The sequence below is a fragment of the Lynx rufus genome, unplaced genomic scaffold (assembly GCF_022079265.1).
Source record: "Lynx rufus isolate CCGP_SWC_20201006 ecotype Redwood Valley unplaced genomic scaffold, mLynRuf1.p SCAF_29, whole genome shotgun sequence".
NCBI classification, from domain to species: Eukaryota; Metazoa; Chordata; class Mammalia; order Carnivora; family Felidae; genus Lynx; species Lynx rufus.
Window position 1 is genome coordinate 14,728 of NW_025814844.1, and position 23,324 is coordinate 38,051.

The 23,324-nt window shown below is 55.9% G+C and overlaps 1 protein-coding gene across 2 annotated transcripts; it reads right to left on the minus strand.

The window, feature by feature from the left end:
* Positions 1-306: 306 nt before the first annotated feature.
* Positions 307-23,077, minus strand: LOC124519832 (sphingomyelin phosphodiesterase 4-like). 2 transcript variants are annotated; one of them, XM_047090264.1, is made up of 20 exons: positions 22,927-23,077; positions 20,570-20,653; positions 19,022-19,108; positions 18,001-18,143; positions 17,775-17,850; positions 17,075-17,183; positions 16,914-16,966; positions 16,248-16,399; positions 14,188-14,320; positions 12,565-12,636; positions 9,223-9,309; positions 6,514-6,659; positions 5,636-5,726; positions 4,890-4,990; positions 4,130-4,293; positions 3,429-3,634; positions 2,594-2,827; positions 2,246-2,371; positions 1,914-2,042; positions 307-1,799 (listed from the first exon to the last, which is right to left on the minus strand). In XM_047090264.1, the coding sequence occupies exons 1-20, from the start codon at positions 22,999-23,001 to the stop codon at positions 1,470-1,472; spliced, it is 2,598 nt and encodes an 865-aa protein (XP_046946220.1). In that variant the 5' UTR covers positions 23,002-23,077; the 3' UTR covers positions 307-1,469. The 2 variants fall into 2 exon arrangements, with proteins under 2 accessions (XP_046946220.1, XP_046946221.1); XM_047090265.1 differs by lacking the exon at positions 9,223-9,309 and having other exon boundaries at positions 22,927-23,076.
* Between the last annotated feature and the right edge of the window lie 247 nt (positions 23,078-23,324).

The window sequence follows — 23,324 nt, forward strand, 5'->3', positions numbered from 1 at the left end:
GTTGAGCCTGTTTGGGATTCTACTAAGTAAAAACTTAAAAAAAAATTCTCCCAGCTTAGATACAGTTCAGGGCCCATGCTGGCTGAGGCCAACTCTGGGCCTGGTTCCCAGAGCTCTCGGAGGCCTGCCCTCTCCCATCATGGCCACTTAGGGGTTTATGGCTGCCTTGGTCTGTTGCTGCTGTAAACAAACCCACCGTCCCCCTGGGAAGGACAATGGTGCCCTCAGTGGTCTCTGCCAACCCCAGCTGTTTGGGAGACCTGTGCAGACGACCGCGCTGGAGGCTGAGCCCTGGGACCACGAGACTCGGGAGCAAAAACTGCTTTATTCAGATCTGCGGTCAGTTACAAACTTGGTTTGTTTTTTGGTCACAGGCCCCAGAATGCCATTATTCTGAGTTCACATCAAAATACAAAGCTCAACATTTAGTTTGGAAACTTAAAAAAATCCAAAACACCCAAAACAAAGGTTTGGTTTAAAATCGTCGTTGAGATGTTCTCTCTGGTGCGTCCCCTGTAAGATGAATGCGTGTGCTTGAGATTGAGACCCTGTGGGGATGACTTTCGACAGAGAACATGAAATTGCTGTGTAGTATGAACATTCAAATGTCATCAAAAAGTTAGTGTCTTTGCACTCGATTTTACTGAAGGTACAAACAATGCCTTTGACCATCTTTGGTTGCAGCACCAGACGATGCCCAACTCCCATGGCCCAGCCACATCCCCTCTGCCCATGGGACAAGCGAGCCTGTCCCGGATGAGGCAGTGACGCTGGGCTGCCACCAAGCAACGTGCTTAATGGCTTGGGGGCCAGGAGGGAGCCAGAGGTGAAGCACTGTCCCACTGAGCATCTGTGCTCCTGGAGGATCTTTTCTTCTAGAAAGTGGAGCTGTAGGGCCCAGCCCCAGAATTGCTGGCAATGCGTGAAGAATGACCCTCACCTTGCCAAATGCGATGGCAAAATCTAGGCTTAAAGTTAGGAATCAGAGAACCATCCTCTAACTTTCTCAGGAACCTCTAGGGTTTTGGAATCTTCTCTGGAACCAGACACTGAGGGACCGTCCTGCTGTCGGCAGGGAGAGGAGAGGCACGCCACCTTGCCAACCTTAAGGATGGCGAGGCCCCTCCTGGGCAGCACTGCCTCCCAGGCCTCACACAGCTAGACCCTGGGGCGTCAGGTTGGAGAAAGGCCTGGAGGCCCATTTCACTGCAGGGCCTGTGGCTGAGGGAAGCAGGGAGGACCGAGTGGCTGGGTCCGGCACCGTCCTGTGACACTAACAGGCCCTTTGATGTCACTCCCTTCCTTGGCAAGCCTGGACCACACCCTTCCGGTTTCATCTCCTCTTACGCGTGGCATGGCTCCGTGGCTGCAGGAAAGTGGCCCCCTAGCTCGGAGGTGGCCTCTCAGGCTCGAGGGAGAGGCTGTGTGGGCCTCTTGCTGGCGGCCCTGCATCGGCACCCGGCCTGAGGTCAGAGATGGTGCAGCTTGCTGCGCTCGGTGAGCAGCGTCATGGCCACAGCGTAGAGGAGGTAGCCCAGCACGAGGAGCAGGGCGCAAGGGAGGGGCCCAATACAGAACAGGGAGGCCACGAAGAAGGCCAGAAGCAGCGAGAGCAGCGTCCGGTAGCTGCCCAGGAAGCGCAGGCTGAGCCTAGGGCCCCGGGGACGGCGGGCCGCACACCCTCGTGCCACCGGGCTCAGCAGGTGCCTGTCTGCCAGCCCGGGCTCCGTGAGGTGGTACCGACAAAAGCTGCCGAGGAAGTCGGCACGGGAACACAGGGCTGCCATCGGGCCTGCAAACTGGGCAGAGACAGAGGCACGGGGAGTGGGCGCGGGCAGGGCCGCACGCTGCCCCGGCCTCTCCCCGAGGGTGGCAGGACCAGAGGCGGGGGCGGCCCTCCCGCGTGCACTCACCCTGCGGTTGATGGCGGAGGACAGCCGGAAGAGCACGCGGACCAGGCTGGCGATCTCATAGCTCCGGATGGGCTGCAGCTCTGAGTCACCCTGGTACTCGATGTCAAACCTTCGCAGCCCATTGATGATCTAGAAGCAGCAAAGGAGGCGAGCCCCGGGTGAAACCTGGGCCGTGCGAGCAGCCCTGCGAACACACCTCTGCGACGCCTCACAGGTGCGGTCTCCGCTGCCGGGCCTGCCGGGACAACAGGGCTCGGAGGCTCGGCCAGCGGGAGCCACGGCCACGCCGCCAGGAGAGCGGAGCCCTCCGGGGTGTGGCCCTTACCTGGTACCCGGCCCAGGGGCGTGAGGATGAGCCCGTCCTCCCCCACGACGCAGTCTGGGAGCTGCTTCTTCCCATTCTCATCTTGAGTTGTCCCCAAGGCAAGCGTGAGCTGGGTGAGCTGAGCCTCGCTGAGCTGTGAGGGAGGAAGCCCCGTGAGGAGGCAGTGCCGCTTCCTGCTACCTGCCTTCACTCTCGGGGTGAAGGGAGGAGACTGGCCCCCCTGGGCCTCTAACGGCGACAGCAAGGGGGCCCAGACGTGACATCGTGGGCACGGGCTGTATCTCCCACGGGCTGGGCAGGGGATGAGGGCCGCGGGACCGAACGCCAGGAAGGGGACAGCTCCCCCGGCTCGTACTCGGAACATCTGGCACAGGTACTCCAGGGCCTTCTCCAGGTACTCGTCTGTCTTGCGGACACTGTCCTGCCCCATCTCGTCCAGGTCGTTGGCTGCGTAGGAGCCGTTCGTGTCTGTGGAGCAGAAGCCCAGCCACGACAGAAAGGGGCGGCCAGCCGTGCTCTCCCCGCACTGGTCAGAGATGGACTTGGCAGTCTGCTTCGCCTGCGTGATGAGCTGAGCCAGGCGCAAGACCTGCGGGGCATGGGGGCAGGTCAGCCAGCTCGGGTGGTGCCACCGCACGCCACCCAGCCACCAAACAGGCTGGCAGGCGGACCTGGGGGCCCCCAGCAGGCCAGGAGGAGGCCAGGGTCTTTCAAGACTAAGATGTGCATATTCTACGTGTGTGTGTGTGTGTGTGTGTGTGTGTGTGTGTGTGTGTGTATTTCCTTTGGAGAGACACGGAGGCAGACTGTGAGCAGGGGAGGGGCAGAGAGAGAGGGAGACACAGAATCCAAAGCAGGCTCCAGGCTCCAGTTGTCAGCACAGAGCCCGATGTGGGGCTCAAACTCAGGAGCCCTGAGATCATGACCTGAACCAAAGTCAGACACTTAACTCACTGAGCCACCAGGCGCCCCCAAGACGCCCGTATTCTAAATGTGAAAACTTTCTAGCAAGTGCTGCCTTTATCATCAGAAAAAACGTAGACCGCACTGAAAAAAGAAAAAAAGCCAAGGTACGGCAGCGTCCACCAACACCCAACCTTCCTCCTTCCGTACAACACGTGTGCTCTCCCTGGCCCTGCTGTTGCCACGGCTTCGGGACGGCCGTGTGGCCTGGGGGAGCCCCAACTCACCAGCGTCCGCACCTCGGGCCCGAACATTGGCGTGTACTTGCAGTCCTGGCCCTCCAGGCTGTAAACGTGGCTCTTCACCTTGAAGGAGGCGTCTGTGACGGCTGGGGGCCACGAGGACAGGAAGCTGCCGGTGAAAGTGGGAGCTGTGAAGAGTCGGTGCTGGCGGTGTGGGATGACGAGTTCTGGCTCCAGGAACAGCTGTTCCCCTGGAAAGCAGAACCCGACTCTGGCTTCAGCTTCCATGGCACCAAACAGCCAGTAGCCGCTGGCTGGCTTCCTGGGTGCCGCTGAGGCTTCCGAGGGATAGGGACCGAGTGGCACAGGGGCCCGACTCCTAATGTTCCTGAGCCCCCACCAGTCTCAACAGGAAGGCCGACATGCACAAAAGAAAACCAGAGAAGCCAACACCCGATAAAGCCATCTAAGACACGACACGGGCCAAGACTGCTTTCTGATGCCACCAAGAGTCACCAGGGAGACACAGCTCTGAGCTCTGCTTCCCCCGCCCAGCACCCCCGCAGCTCCCGCCCGGCACGCGTGCCACAGGGAAGGCAGGATGCCGCTAGGCTCCAACGTCCACCCCGCCACCGTGCACCAGGAGTCCCCGTGGCACCTCTGCCAGCCCACCGCGAGCCCGTGAGGCACATGCAGGGTCCGTGGGGCCCTCTCTAAGTGCTGCTTCCCTCTGGCTGAGGGCTTACCTTTCTGGATCATTTCAGCCAGGTTGGGCTGGGCAAAGACTTTGGCCACTCGGAATACCATGAGCGCGTTCTTGGGGCTGACCAGGTCGGTGCGGAGCGCGCGGCTCAGGAAGCCCACAAAAAGCTTGGTGTACATCAGCAGATTCTCCTGCACAAAGGGTGCCCTGGGGACCAGGCAGTGCATCAGGGCCCAGAACTCCCACTGGAGGCAGGACTACACCAGTCTATGCCCCCGCTTCACTAGCGCTCTCTTCCTTGGGTTCCAGGTTCTCCCCTGCCACGACCTCATCGTGGCTGAGGGACCAGGGGTGGGGGCAAGGGAGGAGGCACAAGGGAGGCAGGGAAGACCTAGGCCTCCTATAGATGGCGCAATCCTCTGTAGGATGCGGCCCTTCCCGAGAGGGCCAAAGCCTCCGCAGCAGAGGCTGGCCCGGGCACCAGAAGGAGCACAAGGAAAGCAGTCGTGGAGAGGAGGCGCTGGCGGAGGCTGGGGGGGTGGCCGTGAGGGCGGGAGGGGAGGCGGTGGTGGCTGCTATGCAGAACACTAGTGAAGACGGGTCGACGGGTGCTTGGGGGCGAGTGCAAACATACATCTGAGGGGAGACAGTCAACGGCAAGGGGACAGCACAGAGGGGTCACCAGCTGTTTCTGTGGGAGATCAAGCCCAGGGCCCAGACAACAAAGCACAGTCAAGGAGGGAAGGGCCTGTGCCCCACCTGGAAGCAGGTCCCCCTAGGGAGGACAACGGGCCGGGGCTCACCATCTCTCCGACACACACCGGGCCTGGCAGTCGCTGCTCTGAGCCTGCTTCTCAGGTGCATACCTCCAGGGCTGTAGGTAGCTCAGCCACATCTCCAGGACCTGGTGGGACACGTGTGCCCTGAGGGCCTGGAGGCTGGCATTCTGCTGGGCTGTGGGGCTGGGGCTTTGGTCCAGATCCTTGGGTGGCCTGGAGCTCAGCTCCCGGCAGGCAGCTCAATGAGGAGGGGGTGATCCTAACCGTGGGGCTTCGGTTCTCCTGGAGGTGTTCCCACGTTCTCTTCCCACCCGCCACTCCGAGAGGGAGCAGGAGGGAACTCCGCATCCCCTATGATGTTTCTTTTTTCATCTTTAATTAAAATGATTTTTTTAATCTGCAGATAGCTGACACACAACGTTACATTAGTTTTAACCCTTAGGATATGTAACCCTCGTGCCAGCCCTTCGGAAGCGAGTGTGGAACGTGTGGAACACAGGAGTGCTTTCCCCAGCTGAGGGAGCGGAGCCTGTGAGGCTCAGTGGGGCTGGGAACCCACCCAGCGTGGACCCACTGGGTTCCAGGTCAGGGCAGACAGCTTTTCTGTACCTGGGGGTTGGCTCTGAAAACTCAAATGAGCAGAACAACGTGACCCACCAATGTGACCCTCTGCGGCAATAGCTGATTCCTTCCTGCATCCGCCCCACGGGACCTCCCTCATCAGGCACAGAGGGCAAAGACAAAGAAAGCAAGATGGGGCTGACACTCACGGCTCTGAAGGACGCATCCAGGGGCCAGTGGCCAAAGCAGTGCTGCAGGAAAAGGTAGAGTTTCTGCTGGACAAACCTCGGGACGGCGGCCCTGCAGGGGAGGGGAGGCGAGGAGAGGGTCCCCTCATAGGTGAGCCAAGTGGCTCCTGGTTCCAAGGGCCAGCTCTGCCGGGGTGAACACTGGGCACCCCTGAAGGCAAGGCCTCCTATTTTGGGCCCCATTTTTCACAAAGAAACCAAAGTTCAGAGAGATTAGGGAATGTCCCAAGGACACACAGCACACAAGCGGTTGACCTAGTATGGCTCCTGTGACCACCTCTGCTTGGGTCACCACACACAAGTCACCTGCTCTGCTGGCCCCAGTTGGCCTAGGAGTCAGGCCACCGTCCTGGCCCTTTTGACAGAAGGACTGGGGGAGCAGAGGGGAAGAGGAGGGGGAGGGTGCAGCACAGAGCTCAGTCTCCCATGACAAATGAGCCACTTTGCAGTGAAGGCACTCCCAGCCCATCGGCTTTCCTGGGCATTCTGAGTGCGGTCAATGTAGATCTTCCACTCTGCCCACACTGGGGAGGAGGGGACAAGACAGGGCAACAAGATGGGGCCTCTTTCTGGCCAGCCTGGCTCTTTCTACTGAAGACGGCAGGCCTGGAAGGAAAGGCCGTGGCAGCCAGGCAGCCCCCACCCGCCTGTGGAGCCAGAGGAGGCATCGGGAAACAGACCCAGGAGGGGTCAAGGTGATTTCCCACCTGCCCCACCCTGCAGACGCCTCACAGGCCGACCCCATGCCCTAAGGATAGGTTACTGTGGGCAACAAGTATGTGCAGTAGGAGGCAGTGGCAGCCAGGGACACAGGAGGCCTGTGCATGCCCTGTACCCACCGTTTGAACTCCTCCAGGGGACTGGTGGCGTGAGAGTGGGTGGAGGGAGAGACCTGCTCAGGCTTCAGGCTGTTGGAAAAGGCGTGCAGATGCTTTAGCAGCAGGCGCACCACCAACACGTGCTCCTCCGTGGGTGTGAACGACTCCTGAGGTTGAGGGGGAGCTGTGTCAGGACCCAGACTGGTCCCAGGGTGGGGCCCCCAGGCCTGGCCATGTATGTCCCGCCCAGGACCGCTTCTCCCCGACAGGATGTGTGGGCCACCCACAGGGCCCTCCCTGGGCCTGGCCCGCAGCAGACAGACCTCGCATGCCAGCTCTGAGACCCGCTAAAAGCACGCAGGCAGGGCGGGACGGCTTTGCTAAAGCAGACCTGAATGCTTCCCTGTGTGCTTCCAACCGCTTCTTGCACCCTCTGCGGTTGACTCGGGTCATTGCTGCCCGGCCAAGTCCTCAGGGGTCCCCCCCCAACTCCTGGCCAGCCAGAGGAGGAGCAGGGGGCAAGGCAGGCCAGTATCCCACCCTGGATCCGGACTCAGGGTCTCCTGCCTGCCTCCCAGGTATATGAAGACAGCTCGCTGGGGCCCATGGCTTCCTTTTTCAGGGACAAACACTCCCAAATTCCTTCTCCTGCTGTAACCCTCACCCTTCCATCCACTTCCTGTCCTGGACACAGCCAGCTGGGGCTTGGCGCAGGGTGGCCCTTCCTCTATTGCTAACAGCCCTGCCGTCAGCACAAGACAAGAGTGCTTTCTATCTTCTCAGGTGAAATTCTCATTCACAAGGTTCAGGTAGGATCTTTAAGACCCAGCCCCGAGAGGAAAGCCTGTCCGCTGGCTCTTCTGTGACGGAATACAGGATGGAGTCTCCAGAGTGGCAGAGGACGGCACCGGCAGGATACGCTGCCTCCGGCTCCCAGCTCTGGGGTGCCCGGACGCGCTCCTCTCCCCACACTCACCCCCCAGGCCTCTGGGACCCCCACAACCTCGAGACAGCTTTTGGCAGCCTAGTCCAAATCCTGAGCAACGTTGAGGCTGGCACAAGCCGTGCCTCCTGGCACAGCCCGGGCACCCAGTCACAGCCCCACCACTGCCCGCGGCACTGCCTTCTCCGCTCTCCTTGCCATGGATCTGTCTCCACAGGCCTAGGCAACACACCACACGACTCGATATGACTGCGGGGGGAAGCTACGGGGCTTCAGGAGGAGATTTTCTTCTGCTTATCTGTAAGCTTAAGCGATGAACTTGCATCATTTGAACAACAAAAAAAACGTAAGATATTTTCACAGTAACGGAGGATCAGAGGGCACTGTTGCCAGGCTGTGACTCCCCCCAGGAGCCTCCCCCTTTCTCATTCCTGGCCCCTCGCCGACCCACCCACCATCTCCCTAGCGGAGGACAGAGCATTTGCACTGAACCGGGAAGCTCCTTGGGCTATCTATCTTCCCTCTGGACAGAAGCCAAACCTTTCTCCCCCTCCCCCCCCCCCCCCCCCCCTTCGAGAGCCAAATCCCCACAGGAATCCAGCCACCGCTGCTGTAAGTGGGCCTCCTCCACCCGCATGGCCGTTAGGGACACTTTCCCAAAGCCAGTGGCATTTCTCACCGGGCCCAGCCCTTCTCAGCTCAGCAACCCTTCCCATGGTGGGTGGGGGGAGGGCTCTCACCCCTCCTGCTGTGCACTTTTCTCCAGGGATACTGCTCTCGGCCAAGTGAGCCCTTCCCCAACACATGCTGGAGTGGTACCACTTCTGTGCTAAACCCGCCCCTGCTGGCCCTTCTGGATCATTCTCTTCCCTCTTCCCTGTGGCTGCTGCTTCTGAGTGGGAACCCTGTGCGCACTCACCACCCCATCCCAGCAAACGTGATTTCTTATCTTGTGCTCAAATATCAGGTTAAATGTGGTGTGCTCCCACTGAGGGGGAACTGGACAGACCCCTGGCCTCGAGCATGGGATCTACATGCATGCTTTCTGCCCAAACTTCCTGACATTCATCTCGTGAATCCATGAACTACCAGACTCCATCTACCCTGAAACAGCCTGTAGTCCTGCACTCCATCTACCGACCTCAAGACTTCAAATCCGTCCGCACTGGTCATCTCTGCCTAAAGCAGACCAGTCTCCGTGAGGCCCTCTCTTGCTCTCGCCTACCTCTGTGGGAGCACAAAAGTCCACAAGAGGCCAGGCCCCAGCATGCTCAAGGACCAACAGCCTCTCCAGGCTAGGGGACGAAGCCCTTGTCCTCCCTGCCCCTTGGCCTCACACAGGCTTGGGATTGACAGACCATGCCACCATGAGCCTTGGGGCTTCCCTGGGCTCAGTCAGTTCCTAGGTACCAGGCCCGCAAAGCCAGGTGAGTCAGGCCACTGCGAAGGCCACACTGTTTCCGCTCCCTCAACCCAGGGCCAAGCACAGAAGTCACCAACTCCCAAGAGCCTACCACATTCCAACTGGCTTGGGGCTTGGCCAGGCAGATCTGGTGGCCCCACACCCCAAACCCGGGCTAGTCTACCAAGCTGAGGGCTGAGCCAGGCTAAAGACGGATGCCTGCCACCATCGCCAACACACACTGGCCTCACTCTGCTTGGAATTGGCCTGAATCACCCCAGTTGGCCCCCGGCCGGACCCTCGCTTTACCACTGCACTGCCATGCGCTCCATGGCTCACACCACAGGGCAGGGGTGAAACAAAACAATATGAGAGCGGCCAGTACTTGGTAGGCGTGGAGGGCCTGGAGGCTGGGTTGGGCAGGGCTGTGGAGGGCGCTGGAGACACTGAGTCGGTAGTGCAGAACCTCCAGCTGAGAGACAACAAAACAGAGAAGCCAAGAACAGGCAGGGAGGGCAGAGGACAGGGCAGGGGACAGGAGGGGAGAGACCGGGGAGGGGACAGCAGGGAGAGAAAGACAAAAGTGAGCCCAGAAGTAAGGAGAGAAAACAAAAAACAAAAACAAAAACAAAAAGCACGTCAGTGACAATCCAAACAATCACAGCCCAGCAGCCTCAGACCAATGGGACACCACCCTCTCAGCCGCCCAGACGGAGCCCTTCCTGGTGGGCAGACTAGAGCCAGGCCCAAGGGGTGCTCTTCCACCTGCCAGGCAGAGGGACAGACAGACCCTCAAGGTCACTTGGGCAGCCTCCTTCATGTCTCTGGGGCCTGAAGTTCTCTCCAGCTCCCTGAGGTCAGCCTGACTCACTTTCCTTCCAGAGGGTCCTGCCCTCCCCCAACCCTGAATGCTCTGTGTGCAGCGTGTGCACACTGGAGCCCACCAGGATCCCAGGAGTCTTGCTGGGACACACTGATGGCCACCAAGGCCCTGAAGGCCCCGAGGCTCAGAAGAGAAATTTTTGAGGAGCTAGTTCCAGATGGAGACCTCTTTGCTCAAGAAAGAAAAATTTGTAACTTATTGGACTTCCCTGTGTTGTCCCAAGAAGAAATTTACCAAACTGATATATGATGAGATCAGTTCCTAGGTGTCAAAGATCCAATCAGCGACCCCTCCTGAATGGGGCTGATTCCCAGGGTGGCACAGAGGCAAGCAAGGCTTAGCTCACCAGGCCTGACACCTTCCACACCCCACATTCCCGAAATCGTTAAAGGTAACGTGAACACTCATGGGTTCGAATCCTGGGAGACCCACCTCTCGTACCTCACCAGGACTCCCCAACTCCAGACACACAGAGCCCTCCATCAGTCCCGACGGGCCCCCAGAATCTGGTCATGGCCACACACACCCAGAGGCAGCTGGAACCCTGAGGCTGGGACAGCCTGGGCCATGGGGGATGACAGCAGAGCTGGCTTAAGCTGTCCACCCCTACCCCACCTCTGCCCTGCCCCGCTGCAGCGACAAGGCCTGCTCAAGCAGTCCCCTTTAGCCAAGCACAACCCAGAGCCGGCCCTGGCACACATCCTGCCCTGGGAGGGCCATGCCTCCCACCGCGTACCATGCTTCACACGGGAGAGGTCAGAATGCATGTGCCAGACCTCGAGGAGACAGGCACAGCCACAGATGCGCAGAGCAGGGGCAGGAAGCAGCACAGCAAGGAGGTGTCTGCCCTTCATGGCCTTCCTCTGGGCCAGACCCGGGCTCAGCGACAGCTCTCAGTGAGGAATCAGGGAGCACATGGTTCCCCTGTTGGGGGTCTGCCCAGCCTGCAGGAACACAGTGCAGGCCCCACAGTGTCCTGCAGGAATATGCGGTCTTTACCGACCATCTGACTCTCCTGAAGCCCTCCCTGCCCAGTAAGCTGAGGCAGAGCAGAGGCCCGGGCTGTAAGGAGCGAGCATACGCTCCGGACCCAGGCTACGCATGGACGCACCATGGGACCTCTCAGAGCTGCGTTTCCTGCATCTTTCACATCAGGAAAACTGACCCCAAGGCTAGGATTTCCAAACGGCACAGCACAGGCCTGGGTAAATGGTAAGGAGCCTCAGGTGAAGCAGACCTCCATGGCTGTCCTTCTCCCCTTCCCACACACCAGGTTTTCTTAGGTTTTGCTTTCAGCCTCAATAGGAGGCAAAGACAAATAGGAAACAAAACAAAACAAAACTAAACACCTCAATGGGTACCTGGTGGGGGCTTCCCAGTCGCCCCCTGACTACCAGTCATTCTGAGCAGCTCTCCCCCGCCCTGCGGTCTGGCCAAGAGGAAGCAAACGTGAGGAAGAAGGGGAAGGCTCCCCTGCTCCGGCAGGGACGGCCCACCCTCCTCCCTCGTATAGGGCTCGGGATCCTCACAGGAGACAACCTAGAGGACCTCTGTGACTGGCAGATCTGCTAAAAATGACAGTGAATGTGCTCCCCCTGGCTCAGAAGACAGAACGAGCAGATGGGAAGGCAATGCAGCAAAGCAGCCCCGGCCTCTGCAAAAGCCACATGCACAGGGGCTGAGTGAGCCCCCAGGGCCCTAGGGGGAAGCCTGGCCCCTGACCCCCGTGCACCAGCCAGGAACATGCAGCCAGCCCACTGTGGAAGCAGCAATGGCAGGGCAAGCACTTAGTAACGTGAGAGGCCCAAGACAGAGTTCTGGCTTTCCCTCCGTTCCCTGTGATGTCAAGGACAGAGATTTGGGTCACTCTGCACTTTAAGAGAGCAGTGGTTGGGGGCTGCTCCCCAAATGGGTACTCAGAAGGGCAGCAGAGAAGCAGAACTGGTTGCCAACACTTTGCAGAACCACCACCACTTGCTGGAATCACAGAGGGAAGGTCACAGGCCACCCTCGTGAATTTTAGCTATAGAGTGTTAATTCGTAAGGAATCTCTCAAGAATTCTGTCTGGCGTTGACAAAAGCAAAGTCTGAGGAGCAAACACAGAAGTGCACAGAAGCCACAGATCACACAGTTGGTTACAGGCCCCAGTTCACACGTTTCAGGCGGTTTCATGGAGCGTGAACCTAGGTGCCCACCCTGCCTAATAAGAGGCGAACAGAGCTGTTGTACTCTGACGAGTCCAGTAGGCTGCCGGCCCTGGGAACGTTCCAGGGACACAGCTGCCTTCACGCCTCTGCAAATGAGCATGCTGCCCTGTGAGGGAAGAGAAGGGAAAAAGAGGAGGAGACAGGCCAGGCTGCATGCAGGGAGGCATCAGATCCCACCCACTGCAGAAAGGGCTGCCTGCCAATGCTCTGGAGGAGGTGGAAGGCAGTACGGGCACCAAGGTGAGCGAAGTCGGCCGGGTGCCACCTCAGCAGGAAAGCAGGAGACGCTGTGATAGCAGAGGGAACAGGCCCGGATGTGACTCCCAGAGGCATCCGCAGCTCTCCTGGCCCCAGAGCACGAGCACCACAACCTCAGCCATTCCGGCTGCCAGGGAGGGGGCTCTGGAAATAGCATGGGGAGGACCCCAGAGAGGACAGGCCTCCAGCCCGCAGGGTGCAAGCCCACCCCAGAATGAAACCCACCTGCCGTCCGGCATCAGAGTAAGGGGTGATGGTGAGTTTCTGCTTCCCACCATCCAGCCCTTGACAACGAGCTGAGATCAAGGACAAGAAGCAGCAGGTGGACCAGGCACACCAGGGCCAGAGCAGAGGGGATGAAAAAGTGTGGCAACCTACCTTGGCGTGAGGGGACTGCATTTTTTGGTACATCTCCAAGGAATAATGATGAAGCCACATTTCAACAAAAACCTGCAAGAGAGCACTGGATGGTCAAATGGTTTCCATCTAAGGTATCACAGCCATTCCAGGGGCAGTTCTTTTCGACCAATGGTGTTGGGAAAACTGGGTATCTACATGCAAAAGAATAAAGCTGGACCTTTACTTCACACCATGAATAATAAATAACTCAGAATGGATGAAAGGCATACATGTAAGAGCTAAGACTTAAAACTCTTAGCAAAAACTGTGGGCAGAAAGCTTCAGGACACTGGACTGGGCTATGATTTCTAGCTCTAAAAGCACAGGCAACAAAAGAAACCAGACAAATTGGACTTGATGAAAATTCAAAAATATTTTGCACGTCAGAAGACATTATCCACAGACAAAGGTCACCCACAGGATGGGGGAAAGTATTTACAAATCGTGAATGTGATAAAGAACGGATACCCAGAATAGAAAGACAACTCCTAAAACTCAACCACAAAAAAATAAAGCCACGCAATTAAAAAATGGGCAAAGGACTTGAACAGACATTTCGCCAAAGACATACCAATGGCCGATAAGGACATGAATAGATACTCAAATCATCAACCATGAGGGAGGTGCAAATCAAAACCACAGGGAGACACCACCTCACATCCATGAGGATGGCTATACTAAAAGACAGAAAATGATGGGCATTGGTAAGGTCGTGCACCGCTGACAGGAATATAAAATGGTACAGCCACTGTGGAGAATGGTATGGCGGCTCCTTAAAGTATTAAATAGAACTATCATATGACCCAGCAATTCCCCTTCAGGGTATATACCCCAAAGAACCGAAATCAGAGTCTCTAAGAGATATCTGTACATCCATGTAGAAACAGCTATTCACAATAGCTAACATGTGCTAACAACCCAAGTGGCCATCCGTAGATGAACAGAAACACAAAAAGGGGAATATCCACGTGACAGAACATTATTGAACTCTGGGGCACCTGTGTGGCTCAGTTGGTTAAGCACTGGACTCTTGATTTCGGCTCAGGTCATGATCTCACGAATCATGAGATCAAGCCCTGTGTCAGGCTCTGCGCTGAGAATGGGGCCTGCTTAAGATTCTCTCTTGCGCCCCCTCTGCCCCTTTCCCCTGCTCGTGTGCATGCGCTCTCTCCCTAAAATAAAACAAACAAACAAAACCAAGCAACAACAACAAAAACGCTACCGGGGCAGGGGTTTAATATCCAAATGATGGTGATCACAGGAAACATCTCCAGCAACGTGGGAACAGGTTGAAAATGTCGAAGGTGGGGAAAGCTTTTACACGGATCCAATGGAAACTGAGCAGCGCTCATATTACCATGAGAAAGACAAAAGTCTTTGGAAAGGGGACGCTGGGATGAAAAATACTACCAATGACATACAGGTTAGACACATGGGCACGTTTCTTCTAGTCTGATTCCCACACGCCACAGCAGGAGAACACCAACAATTCAGAACCACTTTCAGGCTGAGGACAGTCTTTAGGCCTCTGCCCCTGGGGGTGGAAGGTGGCCAGGCAGTTTATTTTGAAACAGAAGATGAGAAGAGCCTCCTCGCGCTCACCTGAAGCAGAGTTTCTGACCTCCAGATCTCATGGGAGGCAGGGTCTGCATTCACAGATGTCTGATGAGAGATGTGTCGCTTTAGGAGGCTGGTGTGGTGGAGGCCATAAGAAGCGAAGGGCATGGTTGGTGTTCTGAGGGAGACACAGGAAAAGGCCTTCGTTAGGGGATCCCGCTGGCACAACCCGGGGCAATCTCAACGTCAACATCACTGGCAACAGTAACCATTACCACTTGTTGAATCATAGAACGACCCCCAAATCCATACAAATCCATATCGATACACACCATCAACAGACAGGAAGAAAAGTCTTTCCTACCACAGAATGCCCACTGATAACTATAGGATGAAACCAGACAGCTATCATCTGGCAACCAACCAATTAATAACTGATCTGGCTGACGATCGTCAAGGGACACGAACACCACTGATAATTACAGAGTCTCAGTAGATCTTCCCAACAAATCCCTTTTGTTAATTAATTTAGGCACAAAGGACCCATTTAATTTTATGGTAGGAAAACCTGGCCAACACCCCCTTGGCCCAGCGATCAAGACAATGTTGCAAGCACACAGACTCCACGGGCTGCTGGGTCTAATCACTAGGAAATACCAGAGAACTTAAGATAAGGGCATTCTGCACACCTCCAGGCTGCACGCTTCAAAGGTGTTGAGGTCAGGAAACAGGGAAAGACTGAGAGAGTGTTCCAGACTGGAGGGGGACCAGAGCCAACCACACACAGAGAGTGACCCTCCCCCAGATCCCAGCCAGGTGGCAAACATTAGTGGGGTAGACAGTGCAGCCCGAATGGGGTTTGAGGATTAGATGGCAGCCGGGTAGCAATATTAATTCCCTGACTTGGATAGAAGTGCAGGAGGCTGTGTAGGAGAATGCACTGGCTCTTAGGAAATACACTTCAAGACATTAAGAGGGAACAGGCAGTGCATTTATAACTTACTCAAATGGCCCAGGGAAAACACATACAGATAAAGAATGAAATGATTCAGAAACGTAGGTGAAGGACTTATGAAAGTTTTTTGTTATTGCGGCAAGTTTTCTAGAAGTCTGAAATTCTATGTTAAAACAAGCCAACAAAATCGGGCCCAGAGAACAGCTGGGCAGCTGAAACCTGCCTCTGAGAGGGTGTGAACCCGGCCAGCCCTGGTCCTTCTTGGCCGCAGCATTACTGATGCCGGGGCAGCCTCTCCCCACCTCCGTGCCCCCACCTCCTCTTTTCAATCCCCCCTCCTTGGGCACATCTGTGCACACATGTGAGGTCTGGGTCACAGCACGGCACACGTCAGCAGATGTGGGGTGGGCCTGAACCTGCCTCCCAGGGAAGAAGGTACACCAGCAAGACTGAGGAGGGTGAGGAGCACAGCTGGCAGCTCCCAGGTCAGGAGCGTCTCCTGGGGAGAGGCGGCCAATGAGCCACTGGCTAAATGCACCCCGCCAAGGCCTCAGTTCACCCTCGAGTTGAGGCTGGCTGTACGCTCCCGTCCTGCACGGTCTAGCCACAGCCCAGCCTTGGACTGGCACGAAAGGCTTTTTGCCCCAGGGCCTCTGGCTCAGGCCAAGACCTGGTCCTGCAGCCTACACACACTCTTCCTGTTCTTATTCCTCCACATGTCAGCCCTGCTGTGGCCTGCCCACAGCCCCTTTCTCTCCAGCACCACCTGCCTAGTGTCATCAATCAGCCCTGGCAACACACCGCTTCAGTGTGGGGCTTGGATGCACTTGTGGGGAGGGCTGCTGTGGGCAGAACCCAGCCCACTCCCAGACCAAAGCCAGCCCTCGTCCTTGTGGCCACAGGACCTAATCACTGAAAACCCACACAGATGTCCTCCTTTACCCTCCTCTCCAGTCTGTGCTAGGGCAGCTGGGGTTGAGATCTCAGGCATAAGAAAAGTTGGGACACCATGAACAAAGAGTGGCACTACTGTCCCTATGAGCAATGCCCGCTGACCAGACCCCCCCCTCATGGAAGAACCAGGCCTTAAAGGCTAGCCACAGGGCTGGGCCACCCCAGGCCAAGGGCCAGGGCAACCAGAGAGCCTTACCTGGGAGCGGGTGAGGGGTTGGGCCCCCCAGGACTGGAGGAGAGTGCGGGGAGCACACTGCCTTCTGTGGGCAGGAACCATGACAGGTATCTGTCCACGAGGATGAAATAGGCACAGTCTGAAGTTCGTATGTGGAGAGTCCCAGGGAGTGGCTGGAAAAGCAAATCTGCATTGGTGTGTAGCTCTGGGTGCCACCCTGGCTGCTAACCCCAGCAACTGCAGGGCTCAAATCACTGCACATGAGCCCTGGGACATGGGCCATATCCCAAGGGCCCGAACACAAGCACCTTGGGCAGTGCCAGGAGCAAAGTTCCCACCACAGGGGGCTAGACCCCACAGTCCTTTTCGGCACATGGGAAGATGATGTACAGCAAACTTCCTGGGCACCTGTGCCCTGCGCCCATGCCCAGTAAGCACTTCCTGTGGGAAGCCTTCCCGACTACCACTCGAGGCACCCAGGTCACCCCACATGACCTGTCAAATCCGCCCACCAGCCTGTCATCCTCACTAAGTGAGAATGGCCTGAGGGGCGAAGGCTGGAGGAGGATGCAAAGGAGGAGCTGGAGAAATGAGGTGGAGACGGAAGAGAAAGAAAGTCCTAGGCCACAGCCCCCACCCTTCATGGGGGCTTTGGTAAAGAGCTGCTTAGGGGCATCCCTTTCGTACCTTTTGAGTGATGAGGCTCAACGCAAAGAAGAACATGTAGTACTCGAACGGATCTGACGGCAGTGTCAGGGGGCAAACAGGCAGGGGTTGTTGGACCACCCTCAGCATGACGTCTTGGCCACCCATGGCCTCCCCACCCCTGGGGGACTGACAAAGGATACTGAGGGCCAGGTTCAGGCCGAGGCCCCCCGTCGGGGGGAACTGGACCTTGTTGTGGTACAGGGGGCTGTCGGGGAGCACGCGCTCCTGGATGGATGCCTTCACGGGGCCCTGCGGAGAGAGCGTGTTGGGCTTGTGGACAGGCTCTGGCAGGGCGCCCCATGCAGTGCAGCCTTTGGGAGGGGTGCGGTGGAGGCCACAGGCACTCAGACCCTGCCTGGGGGAGTGGTGCCGTCCTCTGGGTAGCACCAGAGCAAGAGGGCCTCCACTCAGAATTGTTCACGCCATCCTCAGGAACACCCGCAAACAGCAAGGGCAGCAGCTGTTTGAGTTTCTGAGCCTTGTCAAGCACTTGATGTTCCCCGTCTTCTTTGCTCCTCAACCCCCCGAACAAGTCATCCCTTAATTCTGCCCCCTGGACCGGAGACTCAGAAAAACAGCAACTGGTCACATGGCCCTGCCTGCCACTCAGCCAGGTACAAACCAGGAGTGTGGCGCCTTCCCCATGGGCAGAGTTTGGAATGATCTTTAAAAAAACTAGCCACTGAAGTTCTATGTGCCACGCCCCCCGGGCCCTGAGCAGACACCATGGTGCCGTGCCCACTGCCGCAGCCCCTCAAGCCCTGCCCGCCTCCCCCACGGCCGCAGCCGCTGTGCAGGGTGCTCTGCCCGAGCACGGCTCTCACCCCACGGCTTACTTACAGGCAGGTAGGAAACCGGAAAGTCAAACTTATAGTCTTCGGCCTGGAGCTTATAAACCAACTTCATCATTGGGCCACTGGAGATGAAATTAAAACAACAAAAACAGGGCAACGAACTGCAAACCATCTTGCTTTGACGGTTTCTGAGTTTTGAGAAATTCAGTGCCTCAAGAATGGGATCACCATGAGGAAACATCCGGCCCCTCTCGGGTGACAAACCTACCTACCCGGGGTCTAGAAACTCCATTGCAATGCTGTACTCCACAGGGCTCACTCGCCCCTGTAAGCAGCGGAGGTTCCAGCCAACGAGGACACCGTCCAGGCTGCCGAAAATGCTCTCTACCAGCCACGGGAAGATGGCGTGCAGCTCCTGAAATGGGTGTGCAGGGGAGGCTGCGGGCAGGCTTGCTGAGGACCGGTGCCCACTGCCGGGCTCCATGCCACGTGAGCCTCCCACCCAGTCCAGCCCCGTGCCACAAACTGCCCACCTTGTTCATGGAGTGTGTACACATGAACTGGGAATTTCTGGAGTCACTGACCACCCCTGATGACATTCCTGTGATCATCGGTGAGAATCCTTGTCCAGGCCAGCTGCCTGGGCTTACACTACTATTTGATAATTCTGGGTGTGATTTAAATGTATCTTTTCAGTATTTTCATCAGGGTTTCTCAATCTTTTTGAGCTGGATGCTTCCTTGTTGGGGCGGGGATTGTCCTGTGCATTTGGGAATACTTACTAGCACACTTGGTCCCTACCCACTTGATGCCAGTAGCACCCTCCCCTGTGTGACAACCAAAAATGTCTCCAGACGGTGCTAAGTATCCCATGCAGGACAGAAGCACCTGTGGCTGAGAACCCCTGGCCTACATGCTGACATGTTTAAATGTGTCCATACACGCGACAGTTACAATACTGGGTCAAGCCTCTGTCCAGGGCAATGCTCAGAGGTAGGAATCAGGGGCTTATATAAGAACATTTTTCAGGGGCGCCTGGTGGCTCAGTCGGTTAGGCATCTGGCTCTTGATTTCCACTCAGGTCATGATCTCACAGTTCACAGGATCAAGCCCTGCACAGGGCTCTGCCTGGACAGCACGGAGTCTGCTTGGGATATTCTTTCTGTCTGTCTGTCTGTCTGTTTGTCTGTCTCTCTCTCTCTCTCTCTCTCTCAAAATAAATAAATAAACTTAAAAAAAATGTTTTTCAACGAGTATGAGACATGCCCCAAGGAGATGCTAGCACAGCTGTACCTTTGCTGGAAAATCCTCAATGACTTTAACCAAGTCTTGGCACCGCTGTGCAAAAGGCTTATTTACAGAGTCAGCTTTCAGGCTAGCCTAGAAGATAGAACAAACCAAAAAGATCATGAGCATATTCACTTGGTGGCTTTTGCGGTTATCCTGGCTCGAATCAAAACAGAAATCCAAATGATAGGTAGGAGTCAGACATACCACCGGCCTGGTTCCCCGGCACCTCGTGCCTGTGTCAGTGGCCTAAAGGACACGACTAGGAGACGCCTTGGCTCTCTACATCGCCAACTCTCAGGCTTCTTCCCTGCACCCTCTGTCAGGCATCCCCACTTATAGCAGAGAACTGCACATTTGCATGACCGAGGTGACTTCCACACAATCCATAAGCAGGGGGTCAGCTCCAGGGTCAGTCCCACAACCAGAAGAGGATGCTTACTTATGCGTAGGACACCCCCCAGAGACCACAGGGTACTCACTGAGTGTATACACGTGAACTGGAAATTTCCCATGTGACGACCCCCTGTGATGACCCCACTGTGATCATCAGTGAGGATGCCCAGCAAAATGAGAGTGACAGAAGGCCTCTTAACCAAGCTACCCTTTATTCAGTAGGTAACAAACCAACGAAACTCACTATCTTAAGAAACGAGGCACGCAGGTGAGAAATGATAGATAGCTTTAACCAAATGTTGACACTAATCATGAAGGTGATGGACAGGCTAGGAAATTCAGGACAAGAATGAAGGAAATCTACCCAAGGTCATGGGGTATGGATTAAGATCAGGAGAAAATATCGGAATGTGAACCAAGGGGGCTTTGCCCAAGGATACCTAAGGCCTTAGCCACCTCTAAATGAAGGTGGTGTCTCAGTCAGAGGTGGAAACCTGGGCTGTTGCAGCCACGGAGGGTGGGTAGGTTAGCAGCATGCCTGGTCTCTACCCACTCGATGCCAGAGGCACTGCATCTGTTGGCTCTAGAGGGTGCACCATGGAAGGATGTCCTTCTGAATAAATGTTTACGAGAAGTATCTTCTGGGACCTGAAATTAGGAATCCTCACCACTGCTATCTGCCTCACACCTAACTTCTTGGTGTCATGTTTAATACTTAGAGTACAGTCCTGGTTGCCCCCAGCACAGCAGGGTCCCTGCCCCTCCATTGTCCAGGGATGACAGTACGATTATTAGAATATCCCATAAATGTGTAAAGGTTTACAAGACATGAAAATTCTGATGTATATCCTTTCCCGTGCTCCTCCCCAGACCTCAGGAAGCAGTAAAAATGGCATGTGAATCAACTTATCTTGTAGGTAAGAAGCTCCTCTTGTAGATAAGAAAAACAGGGCTCAGAGGTTGAGTAAACCCAAGGTCCTACACCATTAGGGGGCAGAGCCAAGTCTAAGGATTCTAATCCCAAGTCCAACGTGCTTTTCCTCACATGCGCCTCAGAAAACCACCAGTGCAAAGTTCAAGTCAGTGGATAGGACTCTCAAGTCCCTCAGCTGTAGAACCATCATCTCACTGACCCTCACGCGGGCAACTGACACTTACCAGGAGGAAGCTGGGCTGCTGCAGGTGAGGGAACGCCATAGCAGCCTCCTGGGGAACGTTGAAAACGGCCACCTTAGGAAACCACTGTGAAAAAACCAAGGCGAAATCTCAACATCTGCCACACGACACTATACTACAGCACAGCCTGTGCTGCCAAGTTTCACGTTTTACAAAAACGCTGTTCTGATGCAGTACGTGGTGGCCAGCTTCAGAGCCGAGTTCGCAGTGGCGAATCTGTAAAGCTTGTACAGCACTTGCTGTGTGGCACGCCTGGTTCTAAGGACCCTCCACGTATTTCCTCATTTAATACTCAGTGGGAGGCAGAATTTTAAAGATAGCCCTCCACGATTCAACCAAATGCTCATGCAGGTCCTGTGAAGGAATTCTGCAGATACAATTGAAGTCTCAAGTGGGCGGACCCTAAGATATGGAGCAGTTCCCATTGCCAGCCAGTAAGGAAATGGGGGACCTTAGTTCTGCGGCCCGAAGGAAGTGGATTCTGCCAGCAACTCGAAGAAGCTTGGAAAGATTTTTCCTGAGAGCCTCTAGGTAACAGCGAAGCCAACCAACACCTTGATTTCAGTCTTGTGATATCCTAAGCAGAGAATCCAGCCAAGCCCTCCTGGACTTGACTATAGAACTGTGAGATAATAAATGGACGCAGTCTTAAGCTGCTAAGTTTGTTAAGCAAGAACAGACTATACTTCCTCACAACAACCTGCTGGGCCGATACAGATAAAGAACTAGCAGCAGAGAGGAGGTAACTCACTTGCCCTCACTCAGCAGAGCCAAGACTCCAATATACTCATCTCCTAACACATCTCCCACAGAGACAGGTGGGTGAATCTCCCGAATGTCACCCGTGCTCTATGAGAATGAATGGAGGGGATGAGCAAGCTGGAGGAAGCTTTCGAACAAGCCATCAGAAAATCAGGAGCAACTCTTTAGATTCCCTTCTCTCTGACCACCCAGGTCAGAAACGGAAAATATCCAGACTTGAACAGGAAGGGAGCCTGCCGAGTCCCACTGATGATGGCTTTCCTGGCACAGCTGTGCCCACAGCAAGAGTAAAGGTGCTGAGGTGGCAAATGAAAGTGTATGTGGATGGAGAAAGACTAGATGCAAGGAGGCTGTGAGGCAGTGGAGTTGAGGGGAGATGTGCATCTCTGCTTCTTGGCAATATAAGCATCTTCCAGGTTTTCTTCAATTCTTGATATTAGCTGTCAAATTCAGGTGTTTTTTAAATGGTTATTTATTTATTTAGAGAGAGCACATGAGCAGAGGAGGGGCAGAGAGAGAGAGAGAGAGAGAAAGAGAGAATCCCAAGCAAGCTCTGCACTTGAACCCATGAACAGCAAGACCGTGACCAGAGCCAAAACCACGAGTGATCAATCCATCAAGCCCAACCGAGCCATCCAGGCACCCGCTATCAAATTCAGTTTCAAGGAAAATGTAAACACTTTGCTCCTGAACCAAGTGGCCAGGAGAACACTGATTAAGATGACCAAAGCAGAAGGATCAAAGCAGCGTAAATAAAATCTTGGCCTGTTTGCAAAGGGCAGAGCTTTAGAGATGATGAGGTGGAAGCACCTCCTTCTTAGACGAAGCCTGCATAGGCAGCAGCTTAAGAACTGAGGCCCAGAGGCACCAAAACAAGGAGTATTTCCAAGAGAGGGCAGTGTCTCGTCTGCCCTGTTCTCTAACGCTGCCACAGCCTGGCTCGTCCATCACACCGTTCTCCGCTGTGTACCAAGTGTTCCCTGCATCCGCCACTTTACACCCACTTTCTTCAATGGCTGCTTCGGATCCTGTTGGGGTTTCTTCTCAGAGAGGCATCGCCAGTCATTCCAAGCAAATCACACTACTGCCAAGGCCTCCCTTTGGTTGCGCTCTGAGAAGCAGAGTATGCTCACAAGTATGCTGTTAAGTGAGCATGGGAGCTCCATATTACAGAAGACGAAACTGAGGCTCACAAAGGTCGGTCCACACAGGGAGGAAGAGTCAGGCGAGAATCCACACCCGGCTCTTCTCCCACACAGCCTGTGGAGCCCAAGGCTCAACTTTAACTTGAATCTCTCCTTCCGCCAACCCGTCAACGAACGTTAACCAAGCACCCACCAGGACCGGGTGTGCGAGGCGCGCGAGAAGGTGGCACGAGTGCGCAGCCCAGGAAGACGGCATGAGCGCACAGCCGAGCCCTTGGCTTCCCAGCCTGCCCGCCCGGCCGGGGGCACAGCTACCGGCGCCGGGCCTGAGGCCTGCGGCTCGCGTAGAAACGGAAATGACTTAGGCGGAGGTCCGGAAGGGGGGGGGGCCGGAACGCGGGGGCCGTCCCGCACGCGGCCCCAACCACTCACCTGTGGGACCCATAAAGTCGCCCGCCTAAGGGACGGAGACCGCCATTCGGCTACCCCGCGCCGAAATGTCGTCATCAAGCTGCGCTTGGCGTCACGCCTCCCCTGGCCTGGCGGGAAACGCACCGCTACCTCCGCGAGCAGTTACCCCAAAGGGCGCGTGCGCAAAGTGAAGGCCGGCGGGGTTTATGGGTTACACCTCCGGATGCGCGTGTGCAGCGGGGGCAGCTGTGTCCCTTAGCCCAGAGTTCCGTGTGCCCTGGAAGGAGCGCGCGTGCGCCTGCTAAAGAGAAGCCGTTTATTGAGGTCCTGGAAGCGCGCCCTCTAATGGGGAACTGGAGCGGAAAAATCATACACTGTGCATTGATTGACTGACCTTCTTACGATAGACGTTTATTGAG